Source organism: Falco peregrinus, chromosome 7, assembly GCF_023634155.1.
Source record: "Falco peregrinus isolate bFalPer1 chromosome 7, bFalPer1.pri, whole genome shotgun sequence".
Lineage (NCBI taxonomy): Eukaryota > Metazoa > Chordata > Aves > Falconiformes > Falconidae > Falco > Falco peregrinus.
Window position 1 is genome coordinate 19908386 of NC_073727.1, and position 19903 is coordinate 19928288.

The 19903-nt window shown below is 39.8% G+C and overlaps 1 protein-coding gene across 5 annotated transcripts in view; it reads right to left on the reverse strand.

The window, feature by feature from the left end:
- Positions 1-19903, reverse strand: part of KIF13B (kinesin family member 13B) — a 133290-nt gene that overhangs the window by 33055 nt on the left and 80332 nt on the right. For all 5 annotated transcript variants that reach the window (XM_055810154.1, XM_055810152.1, XM_055810153.1 and 2 more), the window contains exons 18-31: positions 17911-18073; positions 16718-16864; positions 16052-16201; positions 15246-15374; positions 14258-14428; positions 13124-13281; positions 11697-11829; positions 10536-10682; positions 7999-8028; positions 6146-6245; positions 5688-5814; positions 4102-4157; positions 2689-2813; positions 1404-1580 (exon numbers count right to left, since the gene is read on the reverse strand). In XM_055810154.1, the coding sequence (XP_055666129.1) occupies positions 1404-1580; positions 2689-2813; positions 4102-4157; positions 5688-5814; positions 6146-6245; positions 7999-8028; positions 10536-10682; positions 11697-11829; positions 13124-13281; positions 14258-14428; positions 15246-15374; positions 16052-16201; positions 16718-16864; positions 17911-18073 (1813 nt within the window). The remainder of the gene's footprint in view (positions 1-1403; positions 1581-2688; positions 2814-4101; positions 4158-5687; positions 5815-6145; positions 6246-7998; positions 8029-10535; positions 10683-11696; positions 11830-13123; positions 13282-14257; positions 14429-15245; positions 15375-16051; positions 16202-16717; positions 16865-17910; positions 18074-19903) is intronic.

Consider the following 19903-nt stretch of genomic DNA (forward strand, 5'->3'; position numbering starts at 1 on the left):
AGAGAAAGGATAGAATTAACTTCCTTCTTTGCAAGGTGACTGCTTAACCAGCACACAAAGCATTTGCTAGCTCTAAAGGTGAGGGGCTGCTTTTTTTTACTAGAGCCCTAGGTGACTTGTCTTGAATACTGACAAGTACAGACATTAAATTCTTGACCAAAGAGATCGTTATGAAGAATGATTTAAGGGGGCATGGTCATTGTTTATGCTGACTTGGCGCCTTGCAGGGTTAAGAACTGGACTGTTGAATTAATGCAGAGATGAGTCATTCAAAGATGCTGCTGAGATGAATAGCCAGGAAAGGTTATTGATGAGGATTTTTAGAAAACTAGCAAGAAAGCCAAAGATTCTGTGTCGAGTAAAAGTAAAACACATCAGTGACTAAATCCGTAGAAAACAGAATTGATGAAGACTTAATACAATTGTAATTACTGGCATGCTCAATTTACCTATTGAATGCACTCTTCCATTCTATATGACAACAAATTCACTGCTCCCTTTCCGAGAAAAAGCTTTTGCCTGATCAAAGCACCAAGAACTGTAGTTCTAATCCTAGCACTGAAAGCAGTTTAGAGTTGCCTACAGGGTTTCAGGGTGTGACCACACCTCTTCTGCTCTGGCTTTAGATTTTAGCTACAGATGTGCAAACAGAATAACAATTTGGGTTTTCTGCTTTGTCATTATCACTGCTAGGGGAAGCTGGCTTCCGAGACGACACTGAACAAACTCTTCCTCACCATCTTTCTCAAGAATTAAATATTTTGTAGGACATGACGCTGCAAATGGAATGACAGTCTTCTGCTTTCCATTTGTCAAACATCCTGCTCTAATCTACACATTATCACAAGAGCACAAGACAATTGGAAAACATAAAAGACCAAGAGTGATTAACTTTGACAAATTACATTAAGAGGACCTCTGCTCCAACTATTGCTAATTTATCTCTAAATATCTGGATGCATAAGTAGAAATGGTTAGCAGCAATGTGTGACCATCTTATAGGAGCAGGAAAACACACAAGTTTCTCCTGATGCACAGTTTTTGCAAAACATGAACTCCAAGCTCACAAGAAGTTAACTCTTCCTACTTTTTCCAGTGACTGGGGATAAAGCACTTAGTAGTTAATACAAATAATACCAAATCTGTCATAATTGGATGCCATTGAGCCTTTACAAAAAAGCTGCATTATCATATGCAATACAAAAGATACTATGAAAATTACTTGGCAGCTTCAAGTCTCTGTGTGTGCCATTGATATGGTACTTCCATTCAGGCAGAGATGAAGGTAGATGTAAGAAAATAAGTCACAGCAGCAGCATATTGCACAAATCATAGCCTTCCCCTCTTCAAGCAGTGATAAATGTGGGGCAGAGCAAAAATGTGAAGGATTAGAAAAGATATACCTGTCTGCCATACACATTAACACAAATGCGCTTGCGTAACACTAATTGCATTTCTGCAGGATGGCTGAGCTGGACAGTGGCTCTCACAATAAGGTAAACTCTTTCATCTGCTGCTGTTCCTTTACTGAGCTGGATACAGTCGTGGACTGTGGAATCCCATGAGGCTTCTGCTTTCACCTGCAAAGGAAAAAAATGTATCCTCTAATAAGCATAATTAGGTGTATAATTAACTGTAATTAATTAAGCATAATTAACAAAAATACATAATACATAAATTTTGAGAGTCAGCTTCTCCATTTCACTCCCTGTGAAGAAAAATCCCTACACTTTAGAAAAGGCCATTTAAAAATCAAGATTAGTTTGCCAAATGAAGACGCTGGGATTAAAAATGCCAACTTGCTCGAAGTCTGGAACATTTCCTCTTGAAAAAAGATCTTTGAATACTCAGGATCACTGCAAATAAATTATAAAATATGCAGAACTACAGGATTATTTGGCCTAATTTATTAAAATAAACCAGAAAGCAACAGAGATTGCAGTGAATATCTTCCATCACACACAAACTCTCCCATCTGTATTTGAGAAATAACTTTGCTGAAACATTTCTAGCAGTATACAGCAAAACCTGGAATTTCTCTTCTTGAATGTTTTAAAATGTGTTACTGAAGCTGTAAATGGTTTATCTTCAAGCCATAAGAAAAACGGCCTGGTAGACATCTTTCCAGGCTTTAAAAACAAAACAGAACAAAAAAAATCTACCAAAGCCATCAGGAATAAAGCTCTTCTAAAAATATAAAAAGACATAAGTTTCAGAGTAAGGAGCAAAACTTTAAGATAAAAAAAATAAATCACAGATTCTAAACTTAATAGCAAAAATTATAAACCAGCAATTGTAAAGTTGTAAAGCTATGAGTTATGTGCCAAAATTGAGTGTAATGAAAGTAACAATGCAGAGGCAAGTATGTTAACTGCAGGAACAGTTGAGATCACTTAGTTCTTCAGCTGGGGACTTCAGTATTCCAACTTATTCAGGGGGTTTATTTTTAAACACAACTCAATCTCAAGCTTTTGTAATGCTTGGATACAGATGAAGGAAGATCCTTACTATTTTCCAAATCATGGTTATACTAGCAAATATCCTTGAACACACAAAGTCAGTCATATAAGAAAAAAGTGTTGTATCCTTTGTATGCCATCTTTGAAGCATTATTTTTATATCTGAATATATAGAGAGAACAATTAGAAGACTTCTAAACTAAATATACTGGTCTGCATCTCTGCTTACCTCGCTATCATGATGCTTCACAATCTGCAGTTCAAAGAATTCCTCCTCCTCTTCTGCAACAAGAGTAGCGTCCCATCCACCCGCTTCTGGGTCATCAAGGTTATCCTGAGAACTGAAGTCATCAGCTAGAAACAAAAGTGAATGCAGGTGAGGAGGCACAAGGCAATTATCCTTTTTAAAAACATCCAGAAAGTCATGAAATCACATTTACATCACTTAACTCCCCAGCTTGAGTACTTACACTCTACCTAAAAAAGAAAAGCTCCCTGCATTGTTCCACTCTGAAGAGTCCCATTTCTATACAGAAAGCATGCACAAAGATTTGGGGACACAGACTCAAGAGTGCTTTATGAAGTCTTCTATTGTACAGGAGGCTCCTCCCGTTGCAAACATCGCCTCCTGGCCCACAGGTGTATTTTCACCACTACTGTTCAATCACACTAAGTACATTGCTCATTCAGCATTAGTTAGGTGGTGTGGGTTTTTTAAAATAAAGATAAGCTACTGGTTGAACAAGTAAAAATACTGTACTTTCAGATCATGATTAAACAAACCCTTCATCTGTTTTTTGAGAAGAAGCTCAACCTGTCCTGGCTCGAGTCCCTCACCATGAATTAATTATTAACTAGCTCCTCTCTGAAGTCATTTGATATGCCAATGTGCTTTTTTAGGCGAACAAGCCATAAATGTAAACAGCACTGCAGCAAACACCTCCCCACCTGCACCTGGTGCTTCTAACCCAAGTGTTAATGCTCATCTAAACATCTTAACAAGGATTTGTTCAACTGATGAGGCACTGTTGGCCCCCTAGACTACTGTAGGCTTGCCACTTTCTTGGCTACCATTTCCCATCTTTAATAGAAGTATCTGATAAACACACTGTTTGAATTGGATTTTCTATTTGGATGTACTGAAACATACGTTGTTTAAGGAAACACATAGGATCACACTCTGTAAAACTAACTTCATCTTATAATCCCATGGGATTTTGATAATGCAGGTTATTACCAGTAACTTCACATTTTCTTTTAAGCCATCAGTAAAGAAATTATAGGATATAGCATCAGTGCTGTATCCTCGTGAGACCTCAGAAAGAATGTTCCCAACAACAATTTTGCCTTTACTCTGCCTTTTGCCATTCACTCCCTGAGGTGCATTCATTTTACTGTTTCTATTTTACTTATTAAACATCTGCAAAACACTGAGATTATTAAAACCTATGGTTCTTCCATACACAATGCCGTGTATTTTGAAACATTAAACAGTATGTTCCAGTGAAAAATGAGCACTCTCAAATTAATCTACCTGCCATTCCAGGCATTTCTTCATTTTATCAGCTTGCTTAAATGCTACAATGTCATTGGTAGTACAAAGTTAGCTCCAAAGTACTCTGTCATTTTAAGAACCACTTACCATTCAAGTCAAGGAAAATAACAGGAATGTGGGTTTCCATACCAGGCACAGGAGTCCTAAAATGCACGACAGGGACAATGGTGGCATTTAAAGTAACGCAGATTTACCCAGCACACATACCTTATGAGATACAAGCCCACAGTACATTACATTCAGTACAACTGCAATTTTAAGCCAGACCATTGATAACCTTGGCAAACAGCTTTATTTTAATTTACTGTTGCAGACTCCAAGACTCAACTCAATTGGTATTTCTTTTATACCAGCTATCTTAGAATTATGTTCTCTGACCTCTGCTTTCAGAAATCTTTTCCCCCTCCAAAATGCTAATAGCAAAATCAAGTTTATTTACGCTGACACACACATTTATTAAATGCAAACCACTCTGCATTAGTGATGGCAGTGAAGACAGCAGAGTGAGAATCAGAAAATCCATTGTCAAAGTTTTTCAACTACCATTGATGCTGCCACACTGCACAGTTATTCCTCTTTCTTACGAAACACACATATTTAAGAGTCAAAGCTGCCATTTAAGGCATCTTTCATATCATGGAAAAAGGGGTAACATAGGTGGTGTTTTGTTTGGTTATGAAATGAAATATTCTGTGGCCTAGCAATTTTAAGCCACACAACACTAATATGGTACTAAAAATGTAACATGAAGCACGAAAGACTTTAAGACTACTTGTTACAATCTTAGTTGTAAAAAAAGGGCTTGGACCTGATGAACTTCCTGGTGAACAAGAGCAGGCTAAAGTCTTATGTAGTAAGTAAAGTGCTTGAATTATAGTAAACATTTCTGCTGGTGCAAACATGTTCAAAAGAGATTTTTTTCTCAAGGAAGTTTCCTGCAGCTCCACTGTTTTCAAACCTAGTCAAACACTTTGATGTGAAAGTTGACATGCTTCCAACAAGAATTTGCAATTTTTATGTTTCAGAAGTACTAGCTTTAATGAACTTCAGCTTAAAACTCCGTGACACTGAATTCCATCAATAAATGCTGTTAGAGGTTTGCTCAGGAAAAAACTGCAGAAAGTTGAGAGCAACTGAAGACAAGAGGTTTGAAGTGAAACAACCTTGCTTCCTTATCTGCAGTTGTTACTCACAGCTGCTATGGTACGGCAATCTCAGTCTAGAGTAGTTTACTATTTTTAATGTCTAGAAAGTTACATGGAACACTTGCTGCTTAAACTGACTAAGCTCAAACCAGGAGTGCAACAAAATGCTCATGTAGATGCAGTTTTATTATGACGGAGCAGCCTTTTAAGTGAATGAACTAGGTAATTAACATATTAGCTAATTTTTTTAAATGGTAAGTGCAGTGGTAATAAATATTGATTCTGTTTTTTTAGAAGGTCATAATTACACTCGGATCAATAATAGTATCGTTTACTAAATAGCATTTCTGGATTTCAGATACACAGCCTAACAAAATAATTTAAGCAAGAGGCCTATTTTAACAACTTTGCTCATACAGTGTACAGAGGCCAGATGAAGGAAATCAAAAAATGGCAACAAGCCAAGCCAGGAACAGACCATGCATCATTTTTACATTTATTCTTGCACATGGCAATGTATGTTCATACCACTCCGCTGGAGCTCCAGGGATCCCACTGCCAGCAGAAGGAACCATTACAGCATTCCTTTCTTCAGTGAGTGTTAGCCTCATCTCTAAAAGCTGTGCCTCCCGGTCTGCATCATCTTCTGTTTTATCTGGAGAAGCAGGATGTCAGTCAGGACAATAGAGTGTATTTCTTACTCAGGGCCTTTATCACGTGTTGATGATCTTCTATCACCCGTAACAAAATAAATCTCACTCTGCTCAGAAATTCAGTGCATACAGAAGAAACACGCAGTATACCAGAACAACAAACAGTTTTATATAGACTTCTCTAACTTTTGCTGAAAGTAAATCAATGGTGAGTTCTGAGATTAAACTCTCCATTAACTTCTTTTCTAAATTTTACAATATATTAAGATAAGAAGTGTGTGCATGTCTCTCTCAAACTATCGCTACTGTTAAGGTTAATAGTATTTTGCTTACCAGGCTTCCCAACGAGTTTTTGCAATTGCTGATCAAGATACTCCTGACGCTTTGTTAAGGCACACAGCCATTTCCGACGGAGCCTCTCCAAATCCCTGTCCTGTAAAGAGGAAAGCAGTCATGTTAAATATTGACCCAGAAAAGCCAAGGTTTCCTATTTGTGGTTTACACGTCTCCTCAACCCTTCTGCTCATACCGTATCCAAAAGCATCTAAGACAGACAGAGCAGACCTCCTGCAAATCACTTGGCTCTTCTCTATTTTCTGTTGCACAGGACAACTTAAACAGAAACACAGAATAGCTGAGGTTGGAAGTGACCTCTGGAGACTGTCCAGTCCAACCCTGGTCTGCACCCAAAGCAGGGTCAACCACAGCAGCTTGCTCAGGGCTATGTCCAGTTGTCTGTTCACTGGATACCACTCAAAAAAGCGTGGGTCTGTTGTCTTTACCCCCTCCCATTTACGTACATTGACAAGATCCCGCCTAAGTCTTTTCTTCTCCTTGAGGCTAAATAACCCCAGTTCTCTTAGCCTTCCTTCACAGGTCCAAACCCTGAACTTTCCACATCTATTTGAAGTATTTTTGCTTGCCAGCCTAAAGGCATCTCCTCCTCTGGCTGTTATCAGCTGAACACACTTCCCTTTATACACCATCTTTGCCCCCAAACTATTCTAGAACTCCCTAACCACTACCTTGTGGCAAGGCTGAAAACCCCAGCCCTTATCCGTGACTCACCATTCACACTCTGTTTAGCAACCTCATACTACAAATCCATCCCTGCCCCACATCATGCCACTGTCCCAAGTTATGGCATTTGCAACTAAGCCTTGCAAAATATTTTTTTCTAAGTGCTCATGTCCTTCAAAAAATCCACCTCAATACCCTTAACAACATTCAGTTCATTTGTCTTTGATGTAGAAGTGCTCAGAAATGATGAATGATACTCTACATGTAGCATGTTGGGTGCCACAAAGATGCGCTATCAGCTCTGGGATGCCTTCAGGCAAGCCTCTTTTATGGCAACAGCAGTTCAGATTCATTCCACATCAAACTACAACAAATACTTTGTCAAGAAAAATGGGTGGGTGCAAGACTATAAACTACAGTTGTATTACTCAGCCACAGACCCCTACAAGTATGCTGGAATCTATCAGAGAACATGAAAACTAAATCTCTGGTTGCTCACATTATACGATTTTGAGATTTGTAATGATGATGATCTGCTTTTGTTAAAGTTATTCACAAGAAGATGAAAAATACATCACAGATATTGTACCTCATTGGTTCCCCGTTAAGGCTCATGTAACTGTGACATTATATACGAAGAAATAATGTGCTGATTTCAGTAGTTTTATTGCTGCTGTCTTAGGGCTCCAGGCACAGAATCCCCCTTGCTTGCCCAAGGGTTGATCACAGTGCAGTAGACTCCAGCTCTCATACACGTAGCACATTCATAATATGAAACAGCATGAAGTATTTTGACTGTGTTTCTCAATGCTGCCATGCCTATTCTTGTTCTTAATGAGGACAATGTTGGTCTAACCATAGTTTGTCAAGAAGGAAGACTCCTTCCCCCAAAACACCAAAACCAAAAAGCAATTGGATCTTGTTTTGGAAATACACATTAAGGCATCTTGTTCTTTCCCTTTCACCTCTCTAATCCACCATATGGCATTGCAGCATAACAATCTATGCAATTCTTAAGTTTTTAGTCTCTTCAGAATACGGGCTCTCAGCATATCCATCAGCATATCCAACCAGCGCAGCAAAGATAAAAGCCAATCCTCCTCTAACATGTTTTAATCTGAAAGTGTCTGAGTTTGTAAAAAGAGAGAATTCAGATTTTTTTTTACCTGATAACTGTCCATTTCATCATCTTCTTCCTAGGCCAAAACATGCAACACCGTACCATTAAAATTTTTTTAATAGCAGGAAATACATTGAAAGCAAAAGGTACAACTGTTTTAAACAATATTGGCAGTCTTACATAAAAGTCTGAGCTTAGCAATGGTGTATAATCATAGAATTAAAACACATTGACATCCCAAAGATTTGCTGCTTTCAGCTCATCTGAACGCAAACTAGAATAATCCAACAATTACAATGGAAAAATTTCACAGAAATACAGCTATTAGAAGTCTTCTTAATTGGAAACAACTTGAATGCTTAAATTGCCCTAAGAAAAAATAGGAGTTATAGCGAGACAACTTGAGATTTGCTGAATCTGGACAGCAAAGAAAAATGTGCTGTTTTACCTGTAAGACTTAAGTATGAATGTTACAGCAAGCACTGAAAAAAATAACAATCAAAGTCTGGCATAAAGGATTTGAGGTAAGCTTGCTGTAGCATTTAGAGGAGAAAAATTGTAAACGTCTAAGCCAATTGTTAGGGAGTTCGAATAACTCTGTCTACCACACCAGGAGTCACAATGTAGACCTCTGACATTTTGATTTTCATTATTTTCTGATGGGAAACACCACCTTTCATTCTCAACATTCATCACAAGCAGAGCCACTTGCAATGAATATAAGCACAACTGCCACTCCTGCACAGTGAATGGAAAAGCAATGAAGACTCCAACCCTCCCCAAGTTATTACTTATCTATTTAAGTAATAACAAGCCACTGGAGTCTACTTTTGTACCTTAATAATGAAAGCACACTCTTAGCTAAGCTAAAATTAAAAAGCCATATAGAAGAGGCATTTTCTCAGTTCAAGGTCTTCAGAAAAATCTTTCACATTCCATAGATACTGATTTGTTTGAAATAGAGAAATGTTAATAAGGGGACTAAAAATCCAGGTGCTCAAGTCAGAAGGCTATTGCGAGCAACTGGACTGATAACACATGGTTTTTCAACAGCCCTTTCCCATGTGGGTTATCAACATCAGACACAACTCACTGGTCTCTCTCTCCTGAGCAGAGCTTAAATCTTTCTTCTTGAAAGAACGTAGTAATTTGTGGATTGCCAGCTCTGCTGTATACAGTTGAAACTGGTCAACAGATAAATTCACTGGGGAAGAAACAGGGTGAGACAGACAGGATGCTCAACCTGGGACCTGTCCCCTTGGGAAACAGGCTGAAAGGTGCATGCATACGCTGCCGCTGTGTAATAGCTTTCAAGTAAAATTTGCAAGAATCAGTCATTCTGTCTCAGGAGAGAAGAGTCTCTTAAGAAACTTGCTCCATTCAGGAGCAGGAGAGAAACAACAGTTTACATGCTCTGCAGGACATGGGTATTGGGGACTGCTGTGATGGAAACGCAGCTAGAAAGCCCGCAGGCAGAGTTGCTAGCAGAAGCATAATGAGGAATAAAAGCAATCTGCCTAGGATGTTGCTGAAAAGTGAGAATTCTGCAAGGTGGAAAAAATGCCCCCTTTTTTTGTGCCCCTGACACACAAGGGGCAAGAGATTGCTAAGGTTAGGAGACAACAAAAAACCCAACTACTTCAGACCTCACATGGAAAAACAACACTGATTAAGCAAAAAAGGGGAGCAGACACAAGACTGAATCATACTCTGTCAACAGGGTAAACATTATGAAAAGCTGGGAGATGTCCCAAAAGCTATCTGACATTTAGTTGGCCCTGTCTCAAGCAGGGCAGCAAATCAAACAAGTCTGGAGGCTTTCTTGTTCTGTTGCACCAGATTTTGGCTTTCAAAGTCAGAGGAGTAACTAAATTTTAATTTAGCTGTTGGGGGAAAAAGTCAAACTGCGCTAAAAACTGATAGGAGTATTGCCAAAAGACAATCACTGAAAACAGATCAATAGACTTGCAGCTTAAGATGAGATGCAGTGCTTCTGAGGTTGTCAAAAAACTGGCCAACATACACTATGGGCCAACAACCGGCTCACATAATTCTAACATTCGTAACTCAACACTATTTGAATATATGTTCCATTGATTTATTTTAAATTGAATACTTACTTAAAATTCCTGCTGTATCTAATATTATAAGTAAAATCTACTGGACAAACTCTAGTGATTTTTAGAAACCAGGCATTTCCTTTTCTTCTTTGAATGGTGTGTTAAAGCTGTGCTGCTTTTAAAAGGCTAGGAACAAAACCCAAAATAAACCAGACACAGAAGGTGGTCTTACAAATTTTTTGTGCCATGGAAGATTATTTTTGATTAACAGGAAGCCCTTCCACAACACCTTCTGAAAGACAGAGGTTTATAAACTATCCTGAATAATCCCTAAAACCACCATCAAAGCAATTCTGACAATTCTTCTTGACATTGCTTTATAAGTTTAAGAAGTAGATTTTAAAAATATTCCCCAAAACCAAACTAAAACTTGAAATGAATTGAGTTGGCTCCAACTGCAACAAACTCAGGACATCACTTTATGCTTTTGGCCATAGTGGACAGGAAATATTCAGACTCTCACCTGGTAATTTTCAGGTACTTTTTGTGACTTGACATGTTTTATTTGAACACAGCCAATGCCAACAGATAATATTGATTCCTCCATCAGTGGCAGGGTCCCAGATTCCTGTACAGATCTCACTTCAACCTGAATTCGTCGAGATTGCCCCTGCCCAATAGAATAATTTGAAATGCTTAGAAAAAAAGAATATAAAATGCTGAAAGCTTAATGACAGAGAGACCTCTACTGGCAGTCATTTGCAAGCAACATTATATTTTTGTTTCGGGAAGAACAGTGGCAAGTACTGCAGTCTCAATGACCCAGCGTTCAAGAGATATCCCTTCTGTTCCAAGGATGAATGCTTACAGGATTTATGTATTTACAGAAAAAAGAAAAAAAAATAGTTCAGCATTCATCAATTCCCCAGTTTAATTTTATGGAGTGTTGTTTAAACATACACTTATAGAATTTTATTTTTAACACTTTTGAAAGGGGAAAATAGGATCTCCTCCCCACCTACAAAAGAGGAGAGAAAATAGTTTAATTTGGTGCTATTGGAATTTCATTGAACTTCTCCTGACTCTGGTCTACTTGACTGAAAATTCTTACCCACCGATGCTATCAGTGCAGCAAAGTAACTATTCCTTAGTAAAACCCACAGGGAAAAAAAGAATTTAAAAAAAAAATATCAAAGGAGTTGGGGAGTTCAGAGGTGCAGCCTGTATGTAACTTTTACTAATTCATGGTGTTCTCTGGGCAACAGCTTATCACTTAAAAATGTTAACCACGCAGTTAAGCATTAACAATTTAATGCGTGTAGAATTCAAAGAACAAAGGAGTGGCTGGGTGGGATCAAATAAAGGGGAACTCTGGACCTCTTTAAAAAATAATTAAGTACAGTTGAGACCGATGTCTTTTCTACCTGGTGCTATCACAGAACAGGGAAAGAACATAGCAAAAAGATTACAGGTAAGTCTTTGATCACCTTTACATCTGAGCGTACGCACGCTGGCAGTTTCACAAAACAGAGGGACTCCACTTTATATCTGTTTTACACAGTATCATATTTTGTGTCTAAGTTTGACAGTGCCTTGGACACCATCCCTTTACCATACAAAAAAGAAACTTCTTATCTTTCTGCAGACTCTTTCCACAGCTGAAATCCTGTACGTGCTACCTTACCTGCCTGAGCTGGAAGATGCCTCCTGTGCATACATCCTTCGCAGGAGTCACCTCAACTGGGCAGTATTCCCCATTCTCATTCAGCTCCAGAATTTGAACCCAGAGTTCTACTTTCCGGGTCACTTCACTCCACCTGCAACACATATCAAATACTGCTTCTTTCTTTCCTGCTCCCCCACCCCCCAAAGAAAGAACCCAAAGCATTAGCTCAGATTAAAGATGCAAAGGAACACTTCAATAGATGCACCATTTGTGAGTATCTAGTGTTACTAGTTGTGCAGTGCTTACAGATTTTACTAGCAGCTCTCTTAGTCAAACATCAGAAATAAGACTTTTCTTGACTCCAGTACAAAAGCAATTCCACTCCATTGTAACATTTGAGCTCTGGTCTCAGCTACTGCCACAGAAGCCCAGTGTTGTCAGTGCAATCAGATTCATACAGAAGATAGCAAAATGAAATATGACACTGTCTCACAAGCTTTCAAGATTCAGGGCGCTTTCCTGAACTACATACTACCGCCTTCTCTCTAATTCTTCCAAGAGCTTAAATAAGAAACTGCCACTGTTGTAGTACTTCAAAATTAAGAAGGAAGGAGGTACTTACTACTCAGCTACCAAACCTAACAGTTTTATAGCATCTTTTTTCCATCTCCTCTTTACCATGTTTTCCTGACTTTTCTTTTGAATTTCCTTATATATAGCTTAATATTCAATACATTCAACACAAGCTTAGGCTGGGAGTAAAATGAGAAGTAACTGCTAACAAACTAAGGTGCAGAGCTGCCTTCTAACTGGAGAGGCAAAACAACTTACATTGAAGAAAATGCTACTAAGCTTACTTCGGGGACAACAAATGGCTGCCAGCAAAAAAAACAATACCCTTCAGTCTGAATTACCATACTGTTGCATATTTACTGCAACTGAAGTAATTAGCAATACAGCTTATCCAACAGAAGCATTACAGTGATGACATTTCATGGCCAAGAATGAATTGGAGTCAGACCTTGAATAAATACATCAGCATACAGCCGGAACAGCATCTTGCTGCTTTAGACTTGATAGCTCGTTCTGGCACAGAATAACATAACAATATGAAGGAAAATATTCAGCTTGCTCTTTTGTAGCACCTACTTAGGCACTTGAGTTTGCCTAAATAAAGGGGACTTTAAAGTCTTTCAAGTTTTACCCCTTTTAGTTTGAAATGGAGATGGGCATTTCTCCTCTTTTCCTTCTTTAAAGCCTACTGCCACATTGCATGGTGTTTTTCCAATAGACAGTCTATTTATAAGAGTCTAACAGATAGAGTCTCAAACGCGTTCAGTTATCTCACTTCAAAATTTGACTACTTACCCCAAACCTGTTTCAAAATTGGGCAGCTCAGCGATTTTTCCAAAATTCTAAACCAAGGATCTATTTTTCATATTTACCTGTCACGAAGGCTGCGTGTTTTGGCTTGAATTATTCCCAAATCCCACAGGGCTGGATTTTTGCGGTCACCACTGTGCTTGTGCCCATAGACTTCAATTGCCAAAGCACCATCATAAAGATGTTCCATAAAGTCTTCAGAAATATTTACAGAAACCTCCTGTATGTAAGCGACAAAATGGTTGATGACTGTCACTACTCAACAACTTAGGCTTACAGATTTACTGTCTTGACTTTAATAGAAACGCGCAGTAAAGTCACTCTGGTCCTCAAGACACAATTATGAAGGAAGGGAGAAACTGTCAGCTCAGTTGTAAAATCAGGAGGCAAGGCAAAGATACATGATTGCTGAAGACTGAAGTCAAAATAGTTGAAAAATGACCACATGGTGTTTCAAGTCCTGAACCAATGTTTCAAAAAAAAAAAAAAAAAGATGTAAAAAAAAAATAAAAAATCACAAGTTTGAATGTTCAGAATCAGTAAATCAAAACTCATCAGAAAGTATTATATCTATTTCACAAATGGTAAGTGGAACAAATTGCCCAGTGTAATGAAAAATGATAGAAAGAACAAGACAAGAACTCAGGTGATTTGGCTGGGATTCATCTAAGCTGACTTTACATATCTCTATTAAAGATGTCTCCACTCAGACAGTTGTTTGAGGCAATGGGAAGAAACAGTCCGTTCTAATATACATGACCTAACTTCACTGTCTACATTAGGATAACAGGCATCATGTCCCAGGACTGGGACATTTCTCTCCACTACATCAGTGTGTAGAGTGATCAGCTCAGATGCAGATATTCAATAGACTCTGGTGAATATTAATTTTCCATTCATGTTCAGCAGCATTTTTACTGTGGGTAAACTCTTAACATAAGTCTCTCTGCTGAACCGATTGCTTTCCTTTATTAATCCACTACTTCATCTTCTATGATTTTTGTACAAGTGAACAGCGTCGAACAATCAAACTTATATGGACTCTGAAGATGTTTTAAGTCCTTATTAAAAGGTATTAGGGTATCAGCCTCATGAAATACTATAATGTGAGTGAAGAGGCAACTAAAACTGTTACCCAAGCATAAACCTGCTTTGTCTGCCTAGAGTTTCATTAATAAAATAGAAAAAAATATTACATTGCAGTGATCGAAGACAACCATGCACCGTGGCTCTTTGCTGACAGAAGATAAGGAAGGATCCACCTCAGGTGCAACATTAACTGGCTCAAGTTGATCCCAGAATGTGTATTTGCAGAACACAAAGTGGGAGAGGTGCTGTGGCAAACCTGTAGCCTGAAGTATTTTAATCTAGAAAAGAGATGAGAAACAAAGGAAAAGCATTTATTCATTGGGCATAGAATTAAAAATACCTTCTGGTAGAATGTTATTCTGTTTGCTGCAAAGGATAACAAAAAAAAACCCCAAGCAAATAACTTTACAAAATAACAGATTTCTGCATGGATATACATTGGAGACAACGTTTTGGATGCATCAGCTGAACATCGTCACTAGATGTCACCAGGCATATACTTCTTGGGAGTAAAAGCTAAAGGGCTGAATTTTACAAACACCCCAAAACATATTATTAATGTTTAATGGTAAAATGCACCAAAAACATCGTAATTGATGAGGAATTGATGAGGAACAGTAAAAATCTCATACTTCTACCAAAACAGGCTCCTTTATTCTGCAAAATCTTGGTTTTAAGATACTACTTGTCCTTATGCTAGAAACAAAATATAACCCCCAACAATACCAAAGTATGCTGTCCCCCCTTTTTCAAAATCAAGGCCAAATAGACACAAAATGTTTTGAATACACCTTCTGATCTAAACAAAGCCATCATATTAACCACATTTTTTAATAAACTTCTATTCTCCATTTGTCAAATTAAGTTCAAATTAGTTACAGCTCTATAGTAAGGCAGCCCTCAAGATCCTTAGAGAACGTTTCCTGTAATGATGTCCCATACTGCTTGCAAACACAAGGAGCTCTATGGGACAGGATAAAAAGTGAGAAAGAGTACAATTGCCCCCAGATTGTTCATATTGTCCAGGGACTTCTTTAAGACTTGGGATAGAAAGAGGGAAGGTTGCTCAGAGGTTGGGATATATCTGGAACTCACCCTGCAGACCAGTTTTCTCTCCTGAGCATCATTTTCATTTGAATAGTCTGGACTATCCTCACCTCCAACCAACCTGTCATCTATTTCTCCACTCACGCGAACAACTTCAACATGGAGACGACCCGATACCTGATAAGAAAGGAATAAGAATTACTTGTGTGCCAGAAAACAGTGACAGGTTCATCCCTTTTCAGGTAACTACAACTACTGCTTTTTCCAACCTGTAAACAGACAACATTTTATTTCTTTCTATGTTTTGCACTGCGCATTTATTGCACCAGATGAAGGATGCTCTGGAGCAAGAATCAAAGAGCCTTTTGTTGTAAACTCATAAAGAAAGCAGCCGGTAGAGTGACTTTGGGAACAGTGTACTGCAATCTCACTCACCTTCACACCAGTCTCCAGGGAGTCTGCAAAGTGCATGTGATGTAAAGCACAGAGAATGCTGCCTGCTATGCTCTAGCTGCCTTTGAAGTTGTTCTTACAGTATATATTTAAGAGCCTATTCTTGATGGTAGTGAAAGCCAGGGGAGCTACAGCTCAAACTCACTCTGCTAAGCATTTATTTTGGGCTGCTTTGCTCAGAAAGGTGCTCAGCAACACTTTCTCCTTTCACAATCACTATGCTGGGATTCAGAGCTGTCTAAACAACTCTAGTAAGGTATTATGGGATTTGCGTAATTCCAAATCGTTAGCAAAGAGCTTGTGCACATGAAACTGGAAAATATCTACTACATACTGATAATAAGATCCATGGGCTGTAATTAAACAGTTGAGTAAGGATAGATTATAGAAGAATGACAAACCTCTCCCTTCTGATTGATAATTGGAACAGCATATTGTAGCTTCACATCATAGAACAGGCACTCAAGAAAAACATTGGCTACTCCGATAAGGCTGTGGTTTTCCTGCTCATCATAGAATGGATCAGCTCGCCTGAAGTAAGCTCTCATCACCTTCAATGAAATCCATAATAATGTAAGAAAAACAAGCTTTTCATGAAACAGTTTTCAAAGTGTTGCACAAACCAGCCCAGTGAAAGAAAAATGGACTCAAGCAAGAGACCAGGTAAGATCACAAGAAGAATGGAAACTTGAATTTTACTTTGGACCGAGTATAAGGCCTACCCTCGGCAACCTCTCCTTCACACCATCAGATTCAGCGAGGTCAGCCTGAATATCAGCTGCTGTTGTGCTTACTTACTGCTTCGCATTGTATGCTTGGTTCCATCACCAAACCATGCATGCAAGCAAGCATCAAAGTGACAAGATAAGGGATAATGAAATGCTGAAGATCACTTCAGTACTAGGAAAAGCAAAAGCTCAGGAAAACTTATCTCTTTACATCTTCCCTCCCCACCCCTCAACCCCCCGCCCCGTCCTGAGCCAGAAGATTTTCTCACATCTACTTAAACAAAAAATTGAACAGAGATGTAATTCTATCAGCACAACACTGGAGTAATTTTTACTTACTGGGTTGTCTTCCTCACAGTCTTTCCACTCCTGGTAAAGATCCCTCATATCTACCAATCGATTCTCCAGCTTTTCCAGTGACCAAATCTGTTTGCCTTTCCCTTTCCTTCTCACCTGAATAGCGGGCTCGCTGAGAATTGCACCTCTCTGTGAAACAATTATATATATTTATATTTCTTTATATATATATGTTTATAAATATATATATATAAATAAAAATGTAAGGAATATGTGTCACAACAATGAAAAAAGAGTTCAAAACCAATACAAAACTGAGAATATCTTTGAGAAAAGTCTGGATTTTGGTGGGTTTTTTCAAGGGTGACAAACTCTGAGTTTGGCTGTCGCAGTATATTCGTGTTCAGTTTAACCGTGAAATCTAATCACACCTACAGGCACTAGTTTCTGTGGATTTTCACCTTACACAAGTGTTAGAAATAGGAACATTTAAGCATTTCACAAATACCCTCAAGTTACAATAGGCCTGGAGTTCCAGCTAAAGTTACTGCTGTCAGTAACTTTCAAGAAAACTAACCCTCTTTACCATCCTGTTTCTAGATGGGCCAGCAGACACTGAGAAAAACAAAAAGATGAGAGAAACCTCTAAAGCAGTTGATAAAAATTCTAATCCTGGAGTAAAATACATCTACTGTACTAACAACGGCCTGCATATCACCAAAATATTGAGCTGACCTCAAGAACAGAAATAATCCCAGTTTAGGCAGTTAGCCTGAGACATGGAAGTTCAGGTTCAGTTCCTTTCTTCCAAAATTTCTAAGATGTCTGGAACAAACAACCCAAATCCTCCCTGGTCCAGTTCCTCCCTTCATGATGGGGATGACAGCATTTTCTCAGCTCACTAGGATGATGTAAAGTCAAATGTCCACAAGGTGATGGTAAATACTTGAAATAGATGCTGCCTAACCTGTACAGATTTTATCACTCGGAAGCAAGTCTGAATTTCAACACCAGTGGAAAGGTCTTGCACCAAAATATTTATCAGTAAGCCAGCACACTGTAAGATTTTCATGGTAACAAAACAAAATAAGGATGTAGCATGCACTAACAAAGCCATATTTAATGCACATGAATAGAGCGGCAAACTATCTAGAACATTAAAGTCAGGATACAAGTATGAATGCTGAGGGGCAAACTTACTGAATAATGATTTAGTTCCATTAGGGCTACCTTACCTTACTGTTGGCATTAAGGCTTGAAGCTGGGATCTGGAGGGTAACTTTATACTCTGTCCTCTTGTCCAATTCCTCTCCAATAAAATTGGCTTCTCTCACATACAAATTGGCTTTAACAATCTGCTCTCGCAGCTTTCTCAGGCTGTGGGTCAACATTTCTTCTCTAAAAGAAAGGGAGTTGGAGGGGAAGACAGGAAAAATCACGGCATTTAAGTATTGAAACAAAGTGCAAAAGAAACGATCACTTGGCAGGAAGGAGTCTTAACACTCAGCCAGTTAGCCAGCCTCACCGGGGCCCGGCTTAAACGCCTCTGTGTATGGAGAATAAATTAATTTTCCATAATATGGAGAATAAGAGGAGTTAGAGATGTGCACACCTGCAGGGCTATGATCTTACCAGTGTCACAGTCACACAGACATGGTGGGGTGGCTCCTGTGACTGGAGTGTTGGGATGGAAGGATACAGGAAGGACAGGCAGGGGACACGAGGGCGGTGTCACCCTCTATGCCAGTGACCCCCCAGAGCGCACGGAGCTCTGCCTGGGGATGGGTGAGCCACCAAGAGCTTATGGGTCAGGATCAAAGGGAGGGCAGGGACAGGTGGCATTGTAGTGGGGGTCTGCTACAGGCTGCCCCACCAGGATGACCGGGCGGACGAGGCCCTCTATACACAGATAGGAGCAGCCCCACGTTCACAAGCCCTGGCCCTCATGGAGGACTTCAGCCATCCCAGATCTGTTGGAGGGACAACACAGCAGGACATAAGCAATCCAGGAGGTTCCTGGAATGCCCTGATGATAACTTCCTTCTCCAAGTGACAGAGGAGACAACGAGGAGAGGTGCCACGCTGGACCTTGTTCTCACCAACAAGGAGGGGCTGGTGGGGAATGTGAAGCTCAGGGGCAGCCTTGGCTGCAGTGACCATGCAATGGTGGAGTTCAAGATCCTCAGGGTGGCAAGGAGAGTGCACAGCAAGCTCACCACCCTGGCCTTCAGGAGAGCAGTCCTTGGCCTCTTCAGGGATCTGCTTGGTAGAGTACCATGGGATAACGACCCGGAGGGAGGAGTGCCCAGGAAAGCTGGTTAACGTTCAAGGATCACCTCCTCCAAGCTCAGGAGCGATGGCATCCCAACAAAGAGAAGTCAGGCAAAAGCACCAGGAGGCTTGCATGGATGAACAAGGAGCTTCCGGACAAACTCAGACACGAAAAGGAATCCTAAAGAGGTGGAAGCAAGGACAGGTACCCTGGGAGAAATACAGAGAAATTGTCCAAGCAGCCAGGGATCAGATTAGGAAAGCTAAAGCCCTGACAGAATTAAATCTGGCCAGGGACACCAGGGGCAGCAAGAAAAGCTTCTACAGGTACCTCGGTGATAAAAGGAAGACTAAGGGAAATGTGTGCCCTCTCCAGAAGGGAACAGGAGACCTGGTTACCTGGGACATGGAGAGGGCTGAGGTACTCAACAATTTTTTTGCCTCGGTCTTCACCTGTGATTCTCCAGCCACATCACCCAAGCCGCAGAAGGCAAAGGCAGAGACTGGGAGAATGAAGAACTGCCCACTACAGAAGATAAGGTCTGAGACCATCTAAGGAACCTGAAGGTGCACAAATTCATGGGACCTGATGAGATGCATTGGTGAGTCCCAAGGGAACTGGCGGATAAAGTGGCTAAGCCACTATCCATCATATTTGAGGAGAAGTGGCAGTCCAGGGAAGCCACTATCCATCATATCTGAGAAGTTGGGGCCATCATATCTGAGAAGTTGGGGCAGTCTAGGGAAGTTCCCACTGACTGGAAAAGGGGAAACATCAGCCCCATTTTTACAAAGGGAGATAAGGAAGACCTAGTGAACTATAGGCCAGTCAGTCTCACCTCTGTGCCCTGCAAAATCATGGAGCAAGATCCTCCTCAAAACAATGCTAAGGCACATGGAAAATAAGGAGGTGACTGGTGACAGCCACATGGCTTCACTAAGGGCAAATTGTGCCTG